The sequence below is a fragment of the Vipera berus genome, assembly GCF_964194415.1.
Source record: "Vipera berus genome assembly, chromosome: 2".
Classification (NCBI taxonomy): Eukaryota; Metazoa; Chordata; class Lepidosauria; order Squamata; family Viperidae; genus Vipera; species Vipera berus.
The window spans coordinates 231,755,169-231,773,265 of NC_138203.1; the positions used below are offsets into that span (position 1 = coordinate 231,755,169).

Consider the following 18,097-nt stretch of genomic DNA (forward strand, 5'->3'; position numbering starts at 1 on the left):
ATGAGCCACGGAAATGTGCTGGACAAACCTGGCTCCTTAGGCTAAGAAATGGAGATGAGCACTGCCCCCTAGAGTCAGGTACAATTAGAGTCAGTTAAATCTATTTATAGACTATTTTTAGATTGAATATAAGGATAATAGTAATAGAATATTAATACTGTCGTGGACAAACCCATGAAAAAGACAAGAGACAGCAACACAAAACAATAATTCTTACTTTAAGATTCAGAGGTTTATTTTGCTAATAATTTGGAAGATGAGCAAGCATAATAACATATCATCATGTACATTAATAACCCATTGCAATGAGGACCAAATGACATAGCAGAATCCAATAGAACAGCTAGAGGCCAATGGGAAATCAGTCAGGTCCAGTCCCAACCTTTTATACCCTTTCTTGTTCTAAGACTGTAGTCAGATGGTCCACTGACTTTTTCTGACTTCTGCTGACTTTTGCTGACCTCTTACTGACCCCCTGCTGACCTATTTTCCACATATACTTTCTGCTGAACATAACTTTCCACATATACCAGTGTACATTGGAACCTGCATCCATCAGCTACTTTCAGTTCCCTATTTCTCCCACGGTTACAATACCCATATTCCAAATATACATAAAACTATCTACTTCGCAATTTCATATTGCACAAAGCTCAGCAGATTACAAATAGTACATTCGTATTTGTGAAATAATACAAAGTTCAAGTCAAAGCTTTATTTTAAATCAGTACTGTGAGGCATATCTCAGGTTTTCTCCAGCCTCATCTTGTTATATGAGGAGGGGACTATATTTTCATCTCCCACAATACAGTGAAAGAAAAAATAATAACTTTATCACGCTCGTCTATTTTGGTGTCTTCCACATTCATTTTCCAAGAGTCTTCTAGAAATGCCAGGTTTTAACATATCTTGGGCAGTCATGAGAAAAACAGTCACTTTCATCACAGCAGCAAGTTATTCCAAAGGAGGGGGACTTCCACAGAGAAGGCCTTCAGTTGTGCTACCTCTTGTCCTCCCTCCTCACTGTCAAGGTGGACAGTTATTAATATTTATATGTTATCTGTATGTAAGAGTGTAGGTTTATACATACGTCACATATAGCCTGTTTAAATTTGTGTTATTTATGTGTACACTTTTGAGAGCAAGCAACAAAATTTAATGTTTAACATGCCATGTGCCCACAGTAAAAAATGTCAATAAAGGTTATCTATCTATCTATCTATCTATCTATCTATCTATCTATCTATCTATCTATCTATCTATCTATCTATCTATCTATCTATCATAGGCGGAGGAGGCATTCTCTGCTCACCTGGGTTGGTGGCCAAAAGGCAGTCTTGCAGATACCCAGGCTCAAATTATCTAGATTTTTATAGATGTAAACCACCACCTTGAATTGCAGTTGTTGACAAAGCAGTAGTCAATGCAACTCCTTTGCAGTGTGGTATATTGAAATTTTCAGTGAGCATATGGGCTACTGCATTTTATACCAGCTGAGGACCCACATAGTTTCAAGGGCAGCCCCATGTAAACTGAATTATAGTATTCTACTTGGGAGAAATAAATGAATATGTGTTTAAACTCACATCACATTCTTATCCACAACTGGCACGTTAGCCAAAACTGGATAATGGATCTCCTGGCCATAGCTTTTACCTGTTCTTCCGAGAGAAAATGTATGTCCAGGAGGCCCCATACCTTGCTTTTTTTCAGGAGTCCACCATTATCAAAAATGCCAGAATTATCAGTCTTCTAAATTAGTGGCCATCCTCTCCTGTGGCTTGGATTGTTTCTCCCCATGTAGACCTGACAGTCTCCACGAACCAGGCCAGGATTTCCATCACAGCTCCTCCAAGGTGGAACTACATTAATAATATTTCACTCCAACCTGTTGAATGACTTCCCATATTAGTTGATGTAATATAAACATTGCAGTGTATGCAGCTGACATGCAAAAAGGATGACCAGTGCTATAAAAGGAACTATACTTTTTAGTGTATTATTTGTCCATTAAAGTGAGATGCTTAAATCAGTGTAATTGATTTAGCTATGTATACACATAGAGAGATGTATTCATAGCTCTTTTTTTAGAAGCTGTCTTTTAAATATCTGAATTTGCTTTGCTTTGTAATATGGTGAATGCAAGGGAGCCATTACTGCTTGAATTTAGTTAAACTTCTGTTACACTGCTGCATATTCTCCAATTTTAGATTCCCATTCTGGAGTTGTGGACAAGGTTTCACTTTTACAATATTGTGCCAAATTGGTTCTTGCCACTATCAGCATGTATCTCAGTAAATTATGGTACTTCTTTTTATACTCTCTGGAATTATTCCTAATAATAATCTTTGTGGTTTCAATTTAAATTTATTTTAAAACTTTTTTTAAAAAAATTATGCATTTCCTTCCAATAGTTTTAGGTTTCTTTAGAAGAACACCATATGTGATAAAACAGCATTTCCACCATTTGTTATTTTATGACTTGTCCAGTCTACTAATCACTGAAAGAATTATATACTGTCTATAAAACATCTTGTACCAATTTTCCCTCATATTGTAGCTTAGGATAAATTTTCTGATTTTTTCCCATAGCTATTCCTATTGTTCCATTAAAATTCTTTCTTTGAAATGTTGCAGCCATTTTATCATGTAGTTTTTAATTTGTTCTGCTTCCCTATCATATTTCAATAACAATTTATAGATGCACCCCAATAAATAATCTTGCTTTTGTTTAAATGTTTCAAATTCTGTCAGCTTTCTCAAGGACAGCCTTTCTTAAGATCAGTTTTTATTTTTCCAGTAACTTCCATGTGCTTAACTATAGTAAGTTCCTCTCTTCATTGGGCAGATCTTATTTATTTATCCTGTTTTTTGGCTCTGAATGTACCATACTGACATATTTGATTAAATACTTCTTGCAATACTTTATCCTTAAAGCAAAAAGCATTTGACAGGGATGCTAATGATAAAATTTCTGATCTTAAAAACTTGGAATCCAGTGGAATTAGATTAACAGACTTTATCTGATTTTTTTTTTCTTTCCATTCAATCAGGTTAAATTTTTGGAGACTGCTTGGTAAAATCCCTGCAGTTTTCTTGGCAAGGTTTTTTATAAGTGGTTGTCCATATCTCTTTCCTAGGGCTGAGAGAAATTGACTACTTCAAGGTGCCAGCCAGCTTGGTGCCTAAGGTGGGACTAGAATTTACAGTCATCTAGTTTCTAACTTGATACTTTAACCACTACACCAGATTGGCTCTCTTATCTTATAATATGTCCCTTCAAAATCTTTTGTTCTTTTCATTCTTGACACCCTAAAAACCTATGAGTCCATCACCAAAATCAGTTTTTTCTTTGATTTATTTTATTTATTTATTTTATTAAAAATTTAATCCATTCAATTATCCATAACACACAATTTGCTTAATAATATTGTTTAAGATTAGGAAAAGCATATACTGTATACCTTTCTTTTGAATCTTGTAAATCTTATTCTCATTTTTCCCCCATTCTTGCTATTGTCTTGTGCCAATCTACAAGGTTTGGTCTGAGAGAGAAAGTGAATAGAATAGAAGCTAGAAGGGACCTTGGAGGTCTTCTAGTCCAGTCCCCTGCTCAAGCAGGAGGACCAATAGCATCTCAGACAAATGACTGTCTAGCCTCTTTTTAAAAATCTCCAGTGATGGAGTGCCTATGATTTCTGGAGGCAAGTTGTTCCACTTCTTGTCCTCACTGTCAGGAAGTTTCTCCTTAATTCCAGGTTGCTTCTCTCTTTGATCATTTTCCAACCATTGTTTCTTGTCTTGCCTTCTGTTGCTTTGGAGAATAACATGACCGTCTCTTCTTTGTGGCAGCCCCTCAAATACTGGAATACTGCTATCATGTCTCCCTTATTTCTTCTTTTCTTTAGACTGGCCAAACCCAAGTCCTGCAGCCGTTCTTCGTGGTGCCATTTAAAATAAAATGCACATCATGATTAGTGTGCTCATTTTTATTATTGCAGTAAGTCCCAGTAAAAAGAGTTTTAAAGTCTTCCACTTTTGAAATATTGTTTTATTTCTTTCCATAATTTGCTATAATTGTTTCAAAATATATCTTTATTTCATTTTATCAAATAACACTAAGTATTTCATGGCTCTTGAAAATATCACAGCCAGGGTTTTTTTTATAAAAAAATCAAGTCACTTTCTCCAGAAATTAAGTACCTTTGCTATTATCTTTGCTTTCTTTTCATTAACTTTGTGTCCAGAGCCAAAGCCAAAATCATTAAGTATTTTATTAACTGCCTTACAGAGCTTTGTGGATGCGTAATTGTTAGTATTACATTATCTACTGTAATGGTTTGTAAGAAAAACCTTGAGAGACAGGGAAGAAATACTGCCTACAGAACCTCTGATAAGAGAGGGAATCCCCTGCAGCATCATAATAGCAGAGACAAGAACTCAGAAGGGACTCTGCCTAGCTTCTCAAGCTATTAAGAATAGAGCAGGAGATTTATTCTTTCTGACTTACAAAATTCTGTTAATATAGTTTTACAGTAAAGCTGATCTGATTATGTTTCCTGTCTGGTCATCTGGGAAGACTGAAATCTATATAACATTTCAATTTTATGTTTTTGCATCTCATCCATCACAACTTCCTAAGCAATTATAATAGTAAGTGAAATAGTAGACAACTTTCTCTTGTTTTTAAATATTAAGAAGCTTGCAGAAAGTGTATTACTCAATATGATATGTTGTAGTTGTCACTGATATATTCTCTCCATTCAAGTTTTGAACTGTTTCCCTAGGTTCATTTTGTTTAAGACCTTTAATAGAAAAATCTATTCCAAATTGACAGATGCTTTTTCTGTCTAAAAATAGTACTACCCACCTCCTTTTTAAAAATCATTGATGTGTCCTAAATGCCTTTATTGTAAACCCTGTTCTTGTCTTTTATCTTTCTCTTTAGAATGCAACCTGTTTCACCTTTATGCGTGATTTTAAAAATGTACTTCCTCATGCATTCAGCTAATATTGTAGTGAATGCCTTATAATCAACATTAGTAAAGAAATCGGTCTGCTTGATTGAGGTTTCTTTGGATAATTTACTTCTTTGTGTTATTAAACTTACGGTATATACTGTATACTTCCTTCCCCTTGTCTTTGGTATTGTTTTTGTTACTTGGATTTCATTCAACCTACTCAGGAGCAGTTCCACCAGTTCTTCCTCTACCTTTATTTGGAATTGTGCTGTCAGCCCATCTGGACCAGGCACTTTTTCAGTTTTGATATTTGTTATTGCTTCTTTGAGCTCCTGAATGGTAATGGGTTTGCTTAATGTTTGCCTGTGTTCTTGAGTATTTTTTTTAAAAATTCTATGTCTTCAGTGTATGTTTTCAAGCATTCTTTGTCTATTTTATATTTAGAATAGACACTTGGTTGATCCAAAATAAGTGGAACCTGCACTTGGGGGAAAACATTGGAAAGAATCTATCTATCTATCTATCTATCTATCTATCTATCTATCTATCTATCTATCTATCTATCTATCTATCTATCTATCCATCTATCCATCTATCTATCTATCATCTATCTGTATTGATATACATTTATTTATTTATTTATTTGTTTGTTTGTTTGTTTTATTGAATTTATTTGCCTCCTATCTCATAACAAATAAATAATAATAATAATAATATAATAATATAAATTTAAATAATAATAATAATAATAATAATAATAATAATAATAATAATAATAATAATAATAATAATAATAATAATATGACTATGGACTATACATACTATATACACACACTCACACATATAGATTTAGACAGTTTGTTGTTTTTCAGTTGCTATTACTCCCCCCCCTCCCTTTTTTAATTTGATGTACCAAGAATTTTCCAAATTTATTTGAGTTCTCAAAAAAAGCTTTGTTTGACCTATTTTATCTTTTAGAGTTCTTCCGTTTCATTGGTGCAACATTTTTAACTTGGTTAAAGAGGGAAATCGAGCTTAGTGGTCTAATTGTCTTACTTTCACAACACAGGTTATTTTTTGACATTCAAAACAAATAGCCACAGTTTGTACAAGACACAAAAACTGTTCATGAAAAAGTGAACCTCAGCCTGAAAAGTTGCATGCAAAAAATTCTCCTTTACTGAGCAATAATTACTATTTATTTCCAAGCTAGCATAGTTACACAGACTTTTAAGAGTATGTATGTAGATTTTAACTAACAGTGATGCACTTAATATACCTTTCAGGGAGAACAAAAGTAACAATATATTTTGTGACAGTGAGATCTTTTAAAGAACAGGAGAGCCAGTTGAGTATATTAATAGATGTTCCAGGTATCTATTTCCCTGTGAGATCATGCTGATTATCTGGTCTGAATGTCATCAAACACTTCCCTTTCATAATGGAAAATAGCATATAATTAGATAAACTGGCTTAGGAGAACAACAGGTGTTTTCATTACAGTCTTAGTGGCTTAGAACTGTCCTTCTTGTTCTTTGAAACCAGTATAGTCCGCTAGAGTACATCTAAAATTACAACTAAAATCCCAGTGGGTGCTACATTTATTGATTAATCATTGATAAGAGACTTTGTAAAATGCCTTTTTTTTGAAAATAGAATTGTGCAAAGTTACCTAACAATTATCTCCCCATCTCTATTCTATTTCTAACAGCAGTAAATACAGATCCTGAATTTTCCATCACAGTCTGGATTCGATTCTTGATTTTTCATCCCAAGAGGCTGAAATTTTGGGGGAAAAAAATCAGATGCCTTTTTCCTTATGACGCTTTCTGGAATAGCATGAGGAGATGTTTATTTTATAATTAGTGATTAAATGAATCATCAAATGCATTTTCCAGGATGCATTGGTACAACTAACTATGAATGCCCATAGTCTTTCCAACATTGTTGTCATTGTCTTTTGTACACAGAGGCATGCAAGTGATCTCTCATAATGATTTATCCTGTTAGAAACTGGGAAGGAACCATTTTCTAATTGCTCCTGGGAAAGGATTGTAGTGGTAATAACACAGCTGCTTTTTCTGCCCTACGATTTATCTGGCCTGTCCCCAGTATTGCAATTGGAAGTAAGAACAGTTGTACTGGCAAATTGGCCAGAATGTTTAGCAGTAGGAAATAATTTGTGATGCTCACAGAATTCACAACTAGTTTCAGCTTTCAAAGTCACTTTCTCTATTGAAGCCTTAAGTATCTCATGCTGCAGCATAATACCTTTTCATTTATTAATGTTATTGTTGACATTAGAAGATTGAAATGTTAGTAAATATTCTTACAAAATAATTTATTTATTATAAAATGTACAGGCTGAATATTCCATTTAATAATACCCAATTAACAATACTATGAACAAAATACTGTAATAAAATGTAATTATCATGGAGCAACAACAACAACATAAGTTATTAATTCAAATCCCCATATATATTTTTTTTCGGTTATACTAGAATTGTAAAGACTAGCAAGATATAGTGATTAAAGTAAATTTAGGATTGAAGAGTTAAAGTTTCAGAGGAAATAAATAAAAATGCAAATAAATAAACCTATTTAATCCAGCACATATTCCTTAGGCAAATTCCTTATGATAGTTCTACTCTGGGTATCCTATAAGAGTTGTATTTGTTGTACAGTGTATTTACAATAATCTACATTGAGTTTTTCTTTTGGAAGTCATTTATGGTTATTAGCATGTTTCTTTTCTAGGCTGTGATTTGGGGATTAAAGTAGAAGTTTGGTGGAAGACCTCAAGCAGAACCGCAAACTCTTTTCAAACTGATTTCTGAAAGGCTTTTGAAAAGCAACTGAAAGGAACAGAGAGGTTTTCATCTTTCCTTTCAATAGGATTTTTTTTAGAGGTGAAGAACAAAATATTTAAAGACCATTCATACAGAGGGAGAGAACGTCTAATATTTCTCTCTCCATTGCTATCTAGCTGTTAACCCTATTTTTATATAATATATAGTTTATCCAGAAATATGCTAGCATGGTGCATTTTTTTCCCATTCCAATTTTTTTTATGAGAATAGGTTTATGTGAAAACACTGGAATACAAAAAAAACCTCTGGAATATGGGGGGGGGAATCAAGCCAGGGTAAATTTGCTTATTTATTTTGCTAGGCATATACGTCACCCCCAATTGTTGATCAACTTTTACAATCCTACCATATATAAACAAGATTAAATTATACCCATGAACCAGGTAAATATAAAACATCACATATTACAATATTTATATGCTGAAGAATATTCCTGTACCAAGGAAATCAATCCTCAGGATACATTAAACCTATTTCAATACTCTTCTTGTTGCTAGAGAAAGGGGAACCACAGCTAACCAAAGAATTTCCTTTAGGCAGTTCAGAGCCATCAGAAACTCAAGCCAAGGAATTCTCAAATGGCTCTTTTTCTTCATGGCTCCCCTTCTCCTTGCCAGGATATGAATTTTCCTGGTGATATTTTGCTGTAATTACTGCATAGGCACAGCCATATACTGCAGCAGCCAACATCATGAGGCATATGATCCCACAGACAACACCAGTTATAGCCACAGTGACAACTGAATGACGCAAGTTAACCGGCCGTGGCTTTGATTTACGTTCACAGTTTGTGTGGTTGCTGTTTCCTCCATATTCACTGGGAAGGGTGTTCTTTGCAGAACCTTTATGTTTAGAACTGTGATGCCAGTAGACTTGATGACCATGAGAAGCTGTAGGAAAACAGGTCCCATACAACTCATAGGGAATTTTCAGCAGGTCTTTTCCTTTCCGATTTTCAGGGGCTGAACAGACAATTTCATCGCTAATTCCTCCTGATGGAAAAAAAAGATATATCTTAACTCTTGGTACTGCTGATTGGCTAAACTAAGGTAGAAATTGATTTTTCTCTCTACGTTGGCTATTATAAGTATGTGTTGTGAAAAGGAGAGACATATTCACACTAACCCATGGTCAGCAACGTGGCGCCATCAATGAGAACATCAATGCCATAAATGGTAACAACAGTCTTCCTAAATTATTTTTATAAACAATATTCAAAATCTTGTAAGATTTCATGAGATATTACATAATTCCATGAGCAAAATCATGAAATCCCTTTGATGCAGCTGGACATGTATCATAGCTGCCATCTTCTCTTTTTTGATCCCCTCATTGTGTCATCCCTGCAGGCTGCTAATGTAGAATGTCTACTGAGTAGAAATGGTACTGTCAAGCAGGCCATGATTTTCAGGGAATTTTTCCTTGAAATCTTATTATCTGTGTCTGTTTCATTTTCAACCTACTGTACTATCACATTTGTGGGCCTCCTGTCTTCCTGAGAAATTCTGGCCACAAGTAAGGTTCTGTTGTTGTTGTTAGCTGTGAAGTCGTGTCCGACCCATCGTGACCCTATGGACAATGTTCCTCCAGGCCTTCCTGTCTCTACCATCTGCTGGAGTCCATTTAAGCTCACGCCTACTGATTCAGTGACTCCATCCAGCCACCTCATTCTCTGTCGCCCCCTTCTTCTATTGCCCTCAATCTTTCCCAGCATTAGGCTCTTCTCCAGTGAGTCCTTCCTTCTCATTAGGTGGCCAAAGTATTTGAGTTTTAGCTTCAGGATCTGGCCTTCTAAAGAGCAGTCAGGGTTGATCTCCTCTAGGACTGACCGGTTTGATCGCCTTGCAGTCCAAGGGACTCGCAGGAGTCTTCTCCAGCACCATAGCTCAAAGGCCTCAATTCTTTGGCACTCAGCCTTTCTTATGGTCCAACTTTCACTGCCATACATTGCAACTGGGAAGACCATAGCCTTGACTATACACACTTTTGTTGACAGGGTGATGTCTCTGCTTTTTAGTGTGCTGTCTAGATTTGTCATGGCTTTCCTCCCGAGGAGCAAGCATCTTTTAATTTCTTGGCTACAGTCTCCATCTGCAGTGATCTTGGAGCCCAGGAAAATAAAATCTGTCACTAAGGTTCTACAATTAGGCAAGAAAAACCAAATGCACAGGTATAGTATAGGCGGTACCTTGCTCAATAGTAGCAACTGTGAGAGGGATCTTGGAGTCTTAGTGGACAATCACTTAAATATGAGCCAGCAGTGTGCTGCAGCTGCCAAAAAAGCCAACACAGTGCTAGGCTGCATTAACAGAGGGATAGATTCAAGATCACATGAAGTATTAATACCACTTTACAATGCCTTGGTAAGGCCACACTTGGAATACTGCATCCAGTTTTCGTCACCATGATGTAAAAAAAGATGTTGAGACTCTAGAAAGAGTACACAGAGCAACAAAGATGATTAGGGGACTGGAGGCTAAAACATATAAGGAACGGTTGCTCCAACTGAGTATGTCTAGTTTAATGAAGAGAAGGATGAGGGGTAACATGATAGCAGTGTTCCAATATCTCAGGGGCTGCCACAAAGAAGAGGAAGTCAAGCTATTCTCCAAAGCACCTGAAGGCAGGACAAGAAGCAACAGATGGAAACTAACCAAAGAGAGAAGCAACCTAGAACTAAGGAGAATTTTTTTGAGAATCAGAACAATTAATCAGTGGAACAACCTGCCTCCAGAACCTGTGAATGCTTCACAGCATGATGATGATGATGATGATGATGATGATGATGATAATGATGATGATGATGATGATGATGATGTTATAGGTGGTCATTTTTTTCTTAAGTGCTGAACTCTAACTCAATATATTCATTTGGTTTTCAACTTTTCTATCCTCCAAAACGGATACCTTGAGATCTATGTCCAAAATATTTAATATGCATTCACATTTGCAGGAAGGTTTCATGTTAAACTGGATGCCCCATCTGCTTCTGTTCACTGAAGGATTGGAGCAGAATTTGATGAAGGGTGACAAAACATTTGCCTATGACTGTCAGATTAATAAATGAGCATTTGAATCATGTGTGTCTCTACAGGGGTGGACACAAAGTAGTCATAGTGATTATTTTAGATGGCAGAGGGAATTTTACTTTAGCTTAAAGTGGGAAGAAGAACTAAAGAGTCAGGAAGTAAAATTATAAATTTTACAGTCCATCCAAGTATTTCCCAGTCATTTGGTTACAATCAATACCGTTTATATGTCTGTATGGTTAAAACATTGTTTCCATGCTGGATTTCTACTAGGAAGTATTGGAATCGGTTTCCAAAAGAGGATGCCTCGAAATCCTAAATTTTGAATGCAGAAAATTCCTAATGAATGGGTGATTAACTGCATCTTAACTGTTATGTTTGCTTAATAGCTTCCTAAGTTTATCTCAGAGAGATAAACATTTTTAATCGTGTTAACAAAATTTAATGCACTTTGCTTTCTCTAACTTTGTATTAACATAACCAGAGAATACCAAATATCAGAGAAGAAAAACCAAAATGTTGTTTCAATGCAGTTTGGAAAGAGTCTGTACAGTGTAAAGCAAGGAAGCATAAGGGTTAGCACCATTTCATTTATAATAATTAACCTTTATTGTCAAAGTACAACATGTGTACATTGAGATTAGCTGAGCCTCCCCCCATGCTCTCTCCCCCCAACACACAGTGACAACAAACACTCCATCCCACCACACTATGTGAACCAACTACACCACACACTGGCCTCCCAAGTCATTGATATAGTGGTTAAAGAGTTGGCCTAGAAACCAGGAGACTTGAGTTCTAGTCCCACCTGAGGCATGAAAGCTGGGTGGGTGATTTAGGGCCAGTCACTCTCTCACACACTCAATGATTGAGCTCATTTATTGGAGCAGTCACATAGTGTCTGACTTAATGACCACTATACACATCAGCTGAGAGTCCAGTCTGAATTGTAGTTTTAAGTCAAGGACATCCACATGAGAGCTCCAGAAATTAACTATGTCTGGGGATAACCCAGGTGTTCATAGCCTTCTCAAAGCCTGATAATGTCAGAGTTGTTCAGGTTTCTGTCAGATGTTCCACGACAGAGAAGGCCCACTACTTAGAATCCACCAGAACCCCCTCACAAAGGTGACAGGATTATGTCTACTCTGCCAGATGTTGTGGGTCAGGCAGGAATCATCAGGGAGAGGTGGTTCTACAAGTAACCTAGCCCCATACCATGCAGGGCTTTAAATGTAACAACCAGCATCTTGAATTGCAACTGGGAAGCCCACTGGGAGCCAGTGCAATGTTTCATGAACAAGACATCATGTGGCCAGTACTGCCCATGCCACTGCATTGATGAAGCTTCCAAATGCTTTTCAAAGGCAGCCCCTTGTACAATACATTGCAATAGTCCAATCAGGAGGTGAATAAGGCATACATTAATATGAGCAGTGCCTTCTGATTTAGAAATGGGCACAATTGGCACACAAGGTGTATTTGTGCAAAGGCCCTCTTGGTATTTTGTGAAGGAGATTTTAGAAGTTTTAAAGTTTTTTTTTTAAAAAAACTCCTATAGGAACTTAAAATATGGGTTTTAATTCTCCCAACATTTATAACAATCCCAAATTCAGAAAAGGGTCCTCACTTTTACTCTTAGGATTGTTACATGCCGTGGCTGGCTACATGTCCCCCTCCCCCATGGTTGTCTGTTTACAACTGTAGAATGGAATAGAATACTTTATTGGCCAGTTGTGTTTGGACACAAGGAATTTTTCTCTGATGCATGAGCTCTCTGTGTACATGCAAACAACAAAAATAATATAATCATAATAATGATGCCAATAAGAGAAAGTGGTAGAAAAAGATGAGAAGGATAACTTTACAACTGTAATCTGCAGATTCTATAAGGTTTGTACCCAGGGCAGAATGTGCAGGTGCTATGTAAATCAGGAAGTCAAAAGTGCCCGCAACCATTAGAAAAAAAAAACAAATTTGCATGTTTAGATCTTTCCTTGAAATACCATTAAGTGAAGCTAATGTTGCTGGACACACAATATATGTGTTATGAGAAAAAAGACTCACCATTGTACAGGAAGGTTTCCAGCCATAATTTAAGCCCAAAGACTTGACAATTACATTGCCAGAAATTACCCTTGAAAAGAATCATTTTCAGATTTGGAAGTGATTCTAACAAAAGTCTGTCAACTTCCTGAAGATGATTATATTTCAGAGATAATAAAGTAATGTTCTCTGTCTTGTTTCCTAAAGTTCTAGGAAGCTTTGATATATTGTTTGATGATAAATCCAGTGCTCTTAGGTGGGGTAGAGAGCTAAAAGTCTTATTATCTACATATCCAATGACATTATTTGTTAGATTTATAATCTGCAACTGTTCTAGTCCTCTGAATGTTTCAGGTAATAAACCTGAAATAGAATTGTTCGATAAGTCCAGAATTTTGAGAGTCTTTGTGCCCCTAAAAGTCCTTTGACTGAGTTTCTGAATGCCATTGTTTGCCAAAAGTAATATTTGAGTTTCAGCAGGTAAATGGGAAGGAACCTCAGCAAATCCTTGATTTCTGCAGTCCACTGTCCTTGAAGTTGGATGACATAGACATTTGTGGGGACAGTTGGTCACCATATCTACCAGTATGATAATACTTGAAACAAAAAGCAGTGAACCTAAAAATAAGAAAAATAACTGTTAATGGCACATTTAGTTTATTGTCGCAACACTTAATAGAGTTTTCTAGGAATCTAGGGTTGTACATCTAAATAGAAAGCTGAATATGAATTTTCTTTTCGATAAGATTAAGAATTTAAACATAATTACTTTTCATTCTTTATCAAAATTGTAATTAACTTTTAGGATATTTACATCTGGATAAAAATACATGTGAAGGAAATTACTTGATTAAAGCAATCATGTTGATAACATATACAAAACTAGAAAATATTCATTATACAAGAACTATACTTTTTCTTGTAATAAAACTTCAGGTCAAAATGAATGAAGAATTTTAAAGTCTACTTTGCTTAGCATTGTGTAGACCCTGAAAGTCACCCTCAAGTGTTCAATAGGATTATGAAAAGCATTTAAACAAATGTAGCTTAATCATACGAGTGCTTTCATTTTCTACACAAAACCTTATTCCATCTAGTCTTATCATCTGTAGGATTATTTTGTCATCTCCATTTCTGTGAGTGTGCCTTCAAATTGATGTTTGATTTCTGATGACGCCTGGACTAGTTCCTGCAGTTTTATTGGAAAGATTTTCCAGAAGTGATTTATCCTTGCCTTCTTCCTTGTCATTGGCTCAAGGTCATTGGATCTAAGGTGGGACTAGAACTCGCAGTCTACTGCTGCCTTTAAACACTACACCAAACTGGCTCAGTTCATCCCCATCTAGGGAACACAAAGTAGCTTTGGTATTTTCCCAAAAGTGCTTTTTTCACGAGGCAACCGGACTTCTTTTTTCTCTTTGAAGGCGTTTCACTTCTCATCGCTCTGAGCTGAACAAGCTTCTTGGATGAGAAGCAGAATGTCTTGAAAGAGAAAAAAAGAAATCCAGTTGCCTCATGAAAAAAACACCTTTGGGACAACGATGACCTGGATGACTGAGAATCTCCATAGACACTTTGGTATTTTCCTGTTTTCAGAATGTCCATGTTTGTTTCAATGAATTTATTCAAATTGTTAATTTATATTGAAACACTGGTGGGGGAGAGGAAATATGCAAGTGTGATCTTTCCTATTATAACTGCAATTTCTGAATTCTTAATATTCTAACTGGAATATATGAGAGTTGTAGAGGATCTAAAGGAAATCAGATAGGCTATTTGTGCTAAAGATACATATATTTGAATGAACTGAGCCCTGTGGATTAATGTTTAAAAATACTTTCAATTGTTGTATTTTACATCTTTGCATATTATCCATTTTCCTTCTAAAATGTTTTTTTCTTTTTTTAAAACAGATAAAGAAACACAGTATCTTATGACCTAATTAAGGGAGCCTCCTTTTCATAACTAGTATTTCTTTTATAATATTGCTTTTATAAATGTGTACAGTACAGTAGTGAAACTGGAAGTTGTGGCTAAAACTCGTATGGCCATATTTTCCCTATCACCAACTTATTAAAGGTTCCTGTCTTTTTTTATGCTTATAATCATTATGGGCTTCAAATTACAAATCAGGTAAATTCTGCTGAATTTGGTGAAACATTTCACTTAGTAAACATGCAAGGCACTGAATTTGAAATAAAATATTTAAGATGTCTAAGATGGGCAAGCCACTGAGTCTAAAGTACCGGTAATAGTATCAGGACATAGATACTTGGAAATCTCTATATTCACAGCTAAACAAGTCAACCTTCAAATGAAGTCCTTCGCTTTCTGAAATTAACTGGTGCTCCTTCATTAAATATATTTCAGAAAGTTCGAATGGCTCACCCAAAGAGTTTTTTAGTATTTCTGAACTCTGAAGTTGTATAAGAAAAGGATGCCTTCAGTATCGGTATGTCTAGGTTACAACTATTTGCTAAGGTACAAATGAAGCAAGCTGCTTCAAGAAATATCATGGATTGCTAAGAGGTTAAGACAATGTTTTTTGCTGAGCAGAATCTTTTCACAATAGTTCCAAATAAAAACATTTCTTACCATTCATGGTTCTTCACTTGTCGAGTTTACGGGAGGTTCAATTCAATTTTTATGAGAAGCAGTATTTCTGTCTGAGCTGCCGTTGCAATTTAGACTGGTTTTGTGTATCCATTGATGCCTTAATTCATAAATTACTATTCTTACTACCACAGGACCAGTTAAGTAAATCCATATAAAATGCTGTCTCTTTTTTCCATTCGATTATGCTCCTTTCTCCATTTCAAGTGTGCTTTGCTGTGCACGGAGATTTTCTCTGCCTCTTATTCAATCAACGGGATTTACAGAGTGTCTGTCAATTTGTGCTGGACAGCTGCAGTACAGAAATCATGACCTAATAGCCTAACCTTTTCAATTATTTAATCTATCTCAAATCCAAGATACAGAGACAAAGTGGATTTTTAAAATCCGGAGCAGTTTATCGTTTTTGTTGGGTAGCTAGACCTTGCAAAACAAGATGATTCTAAATTTGTGTTCCTGTCATCTTTGGTTGTGATTGGAGGCAATGGGGTGTGTAATCTCAGTATGAAGAGGCCTTCATCTTGATTACATGGTTTTGACCATTCACTTGTTGCTGTTCTGGAGCTTATACTTTTGATTTCCTTGGGGATTAACTGTGCTGACAGGATTTCATTGCATAGGGAAGAAAAAAAACACCATTGTGTCTATGTGTGCCTGCATAGCTTTCTTCCTTTTCTGTTATTCATTTTTAAAAAAAGAAAAGAAAAAAGAACTTCAAGCATTCCAAATATGAGGCCTGTTTTTGCCAAACAGGAAGGAACCTCAAATGATATATGGGTTTTCTTATGCTGCAGATTTGGATCAATTTATTGGTATTTTATAATCATTCACACAAAAAGCATGGGTCACCAATTTGGAGGTAGGGATTAGAGATCTCTCATTCTATGACCTCCTAATTAGATTCTTTTAAGCCTGGTAATGTATAAAAATAGAAAATCTTGACAAATGAACCAGATAGAAACATGCTCAAGAGTCTTCTCCTATGGATGAGAGATTGGGATTCTGGTTTCTTGGTGCACTTTCCTGCTGGATCAAGAAATGCCAAGGATTCATTGGACTGAGCAGTTCTTAGTGCGTGTTACCTACCAAGCACTACAGTGTTCCACTTAACTGGTGAGAGAAATCCATTAAGCAGGCTCATGTATCACAATAGCAGTTACATGGCAGCAGATCTGATGACTTCCTGCTAACAGTCTCTTCTTTGCCTAGTTTCATTGAATACTTATAGTGAAAGGTCTTAGCAAAGATCAAAAGGTGGTAACATTTTTGTGACTGGGAGCTATATGTTTTCTATTATTAATTTCTCCACTGAGGACTTTAGTGACACATATCTGATTTTCAGGACTAGGGAGTTGTCTCATTTTCCAATTTTGTAGAAAGGAGTGGTTGGCTACATTTTATAATGGCACCTCTTTTATTACATTTCCAAACAGAGTAATCTGAGGAATTTATGTTCCTTGTGTAATCTTGGAGGAGATTATTGGTTCCTTCTGCCACCTTTGGCAGAAGATCTACTTATCAACAATTTATTGTCTGAGAATCAGAAAAAATGCTTCTGGACCTAAGAAGAGCTATAAATTGAACTAGGGATGTGTAATCCATAAAAGCCTAGTCCATTTGTGTGTAATATGTTCTTACAGACTATTCCATCTCATTCCAATTTTGAGCAAAATACAGAAAAGCACCATTTACCTGTTTTTCAATACATATTGTCAGATATTTTTAGATACTAAAAAATAATACTTTTTCCTATTCAACTACCCAATATATGTTTTTCTACACAGCCTTTAGTAATACGGTCAATTCTTTATAAATACAATTTCTTTTATTCGATGAAGCTTAGCCTCAACGCACTTTTTTATACAGTTTTTTTTTAATTTATATTTGTTTCTACCTACAGTGTTTGAAAACATGAACATTAATAGCTGAGAATGATTATTGATGATAGATATCACTAATGTGGTTGCCATGGCTGAACCTGGAATGTGGTTTCTCAAGAGTAAAATAAATCTGGAAATTATTTATTTAAATCTGTCTTAATCGCTATAAGACTATGGGTTATGTTCCCTTTAAAACTGAAATACAAAATTTATCAAAAAGGAGAAATTACTATATAATAGTTATTATAGTGAACTATACTGAACTAAAGCTAAATAAGAAAGAGAGATCGGTATAATATGAACTAGACTAAAACTTTAACGTATTACATCTATACTATATAGAAACATTGAGGGCCAGTTTAGTGAAGTGGTTAAGGCACCAGGTTAAAAACTGGGAAATCATGAGTTCTAATCCTGACTTAGACACAAAGCCAGCTGGGTGACTGTGGGCCAGTCATTCTCTCTCATCTGCAAGAAGGAGGTAGAGGCAAACCACTTCTGAAAATATTGCCAACATAACTTTCCAGGATTCAGCAGGGACACATACGGGACACCCATACACAGAGAAACTTTTCTTCAGCTTCTCATTTTTTACAATATAAAGACATTCCAAAAATTAATATAGAAAATCCATCTTTATTTTCAAAAATTAGATTTCTTTTGTTCCCTATAAATGTTTGAAATATGCTTATTTT

The 18,097-nt window shown here is 35.6% G+C and overlaps 2 protein-coding genes across 2 annotated transcripts in view; one reads left to right on the forward strand and one right to left on the reverse strand.

Moving 5' to 3' along the window:
- The window catches only part of CACNA2D3 (calcium voltage-gated channel auxiliary subunit alpha2delta 3), a gene marked incomplete at its 5' end in the record, with an annotated part of 625,719 nt that overhangs the window by 528,490 nt on the left and 79,132 nt on the right, over positions 1-18,097 (forward strand). The window lies entirely within an intron of this gene.
- Positions 8,393-15,511, reverse strand: LRTM1 (leucine rich repeats and transmembrane domains 1; the record flags this gene model as incomplete). Its single annotated transcript, XM_081316234.1, has 3 exons — positions 8,393-8,826; positions 12,931-13,527; positions 15,505-15,511. The coding sequence occupies 3 exons, from the start codon at positions 15,509-15,511 to the stop codon at positions 8,393-8,395; spliced, it is 1,038 nt and encodes a 345-aa protein (XP_081172360.1).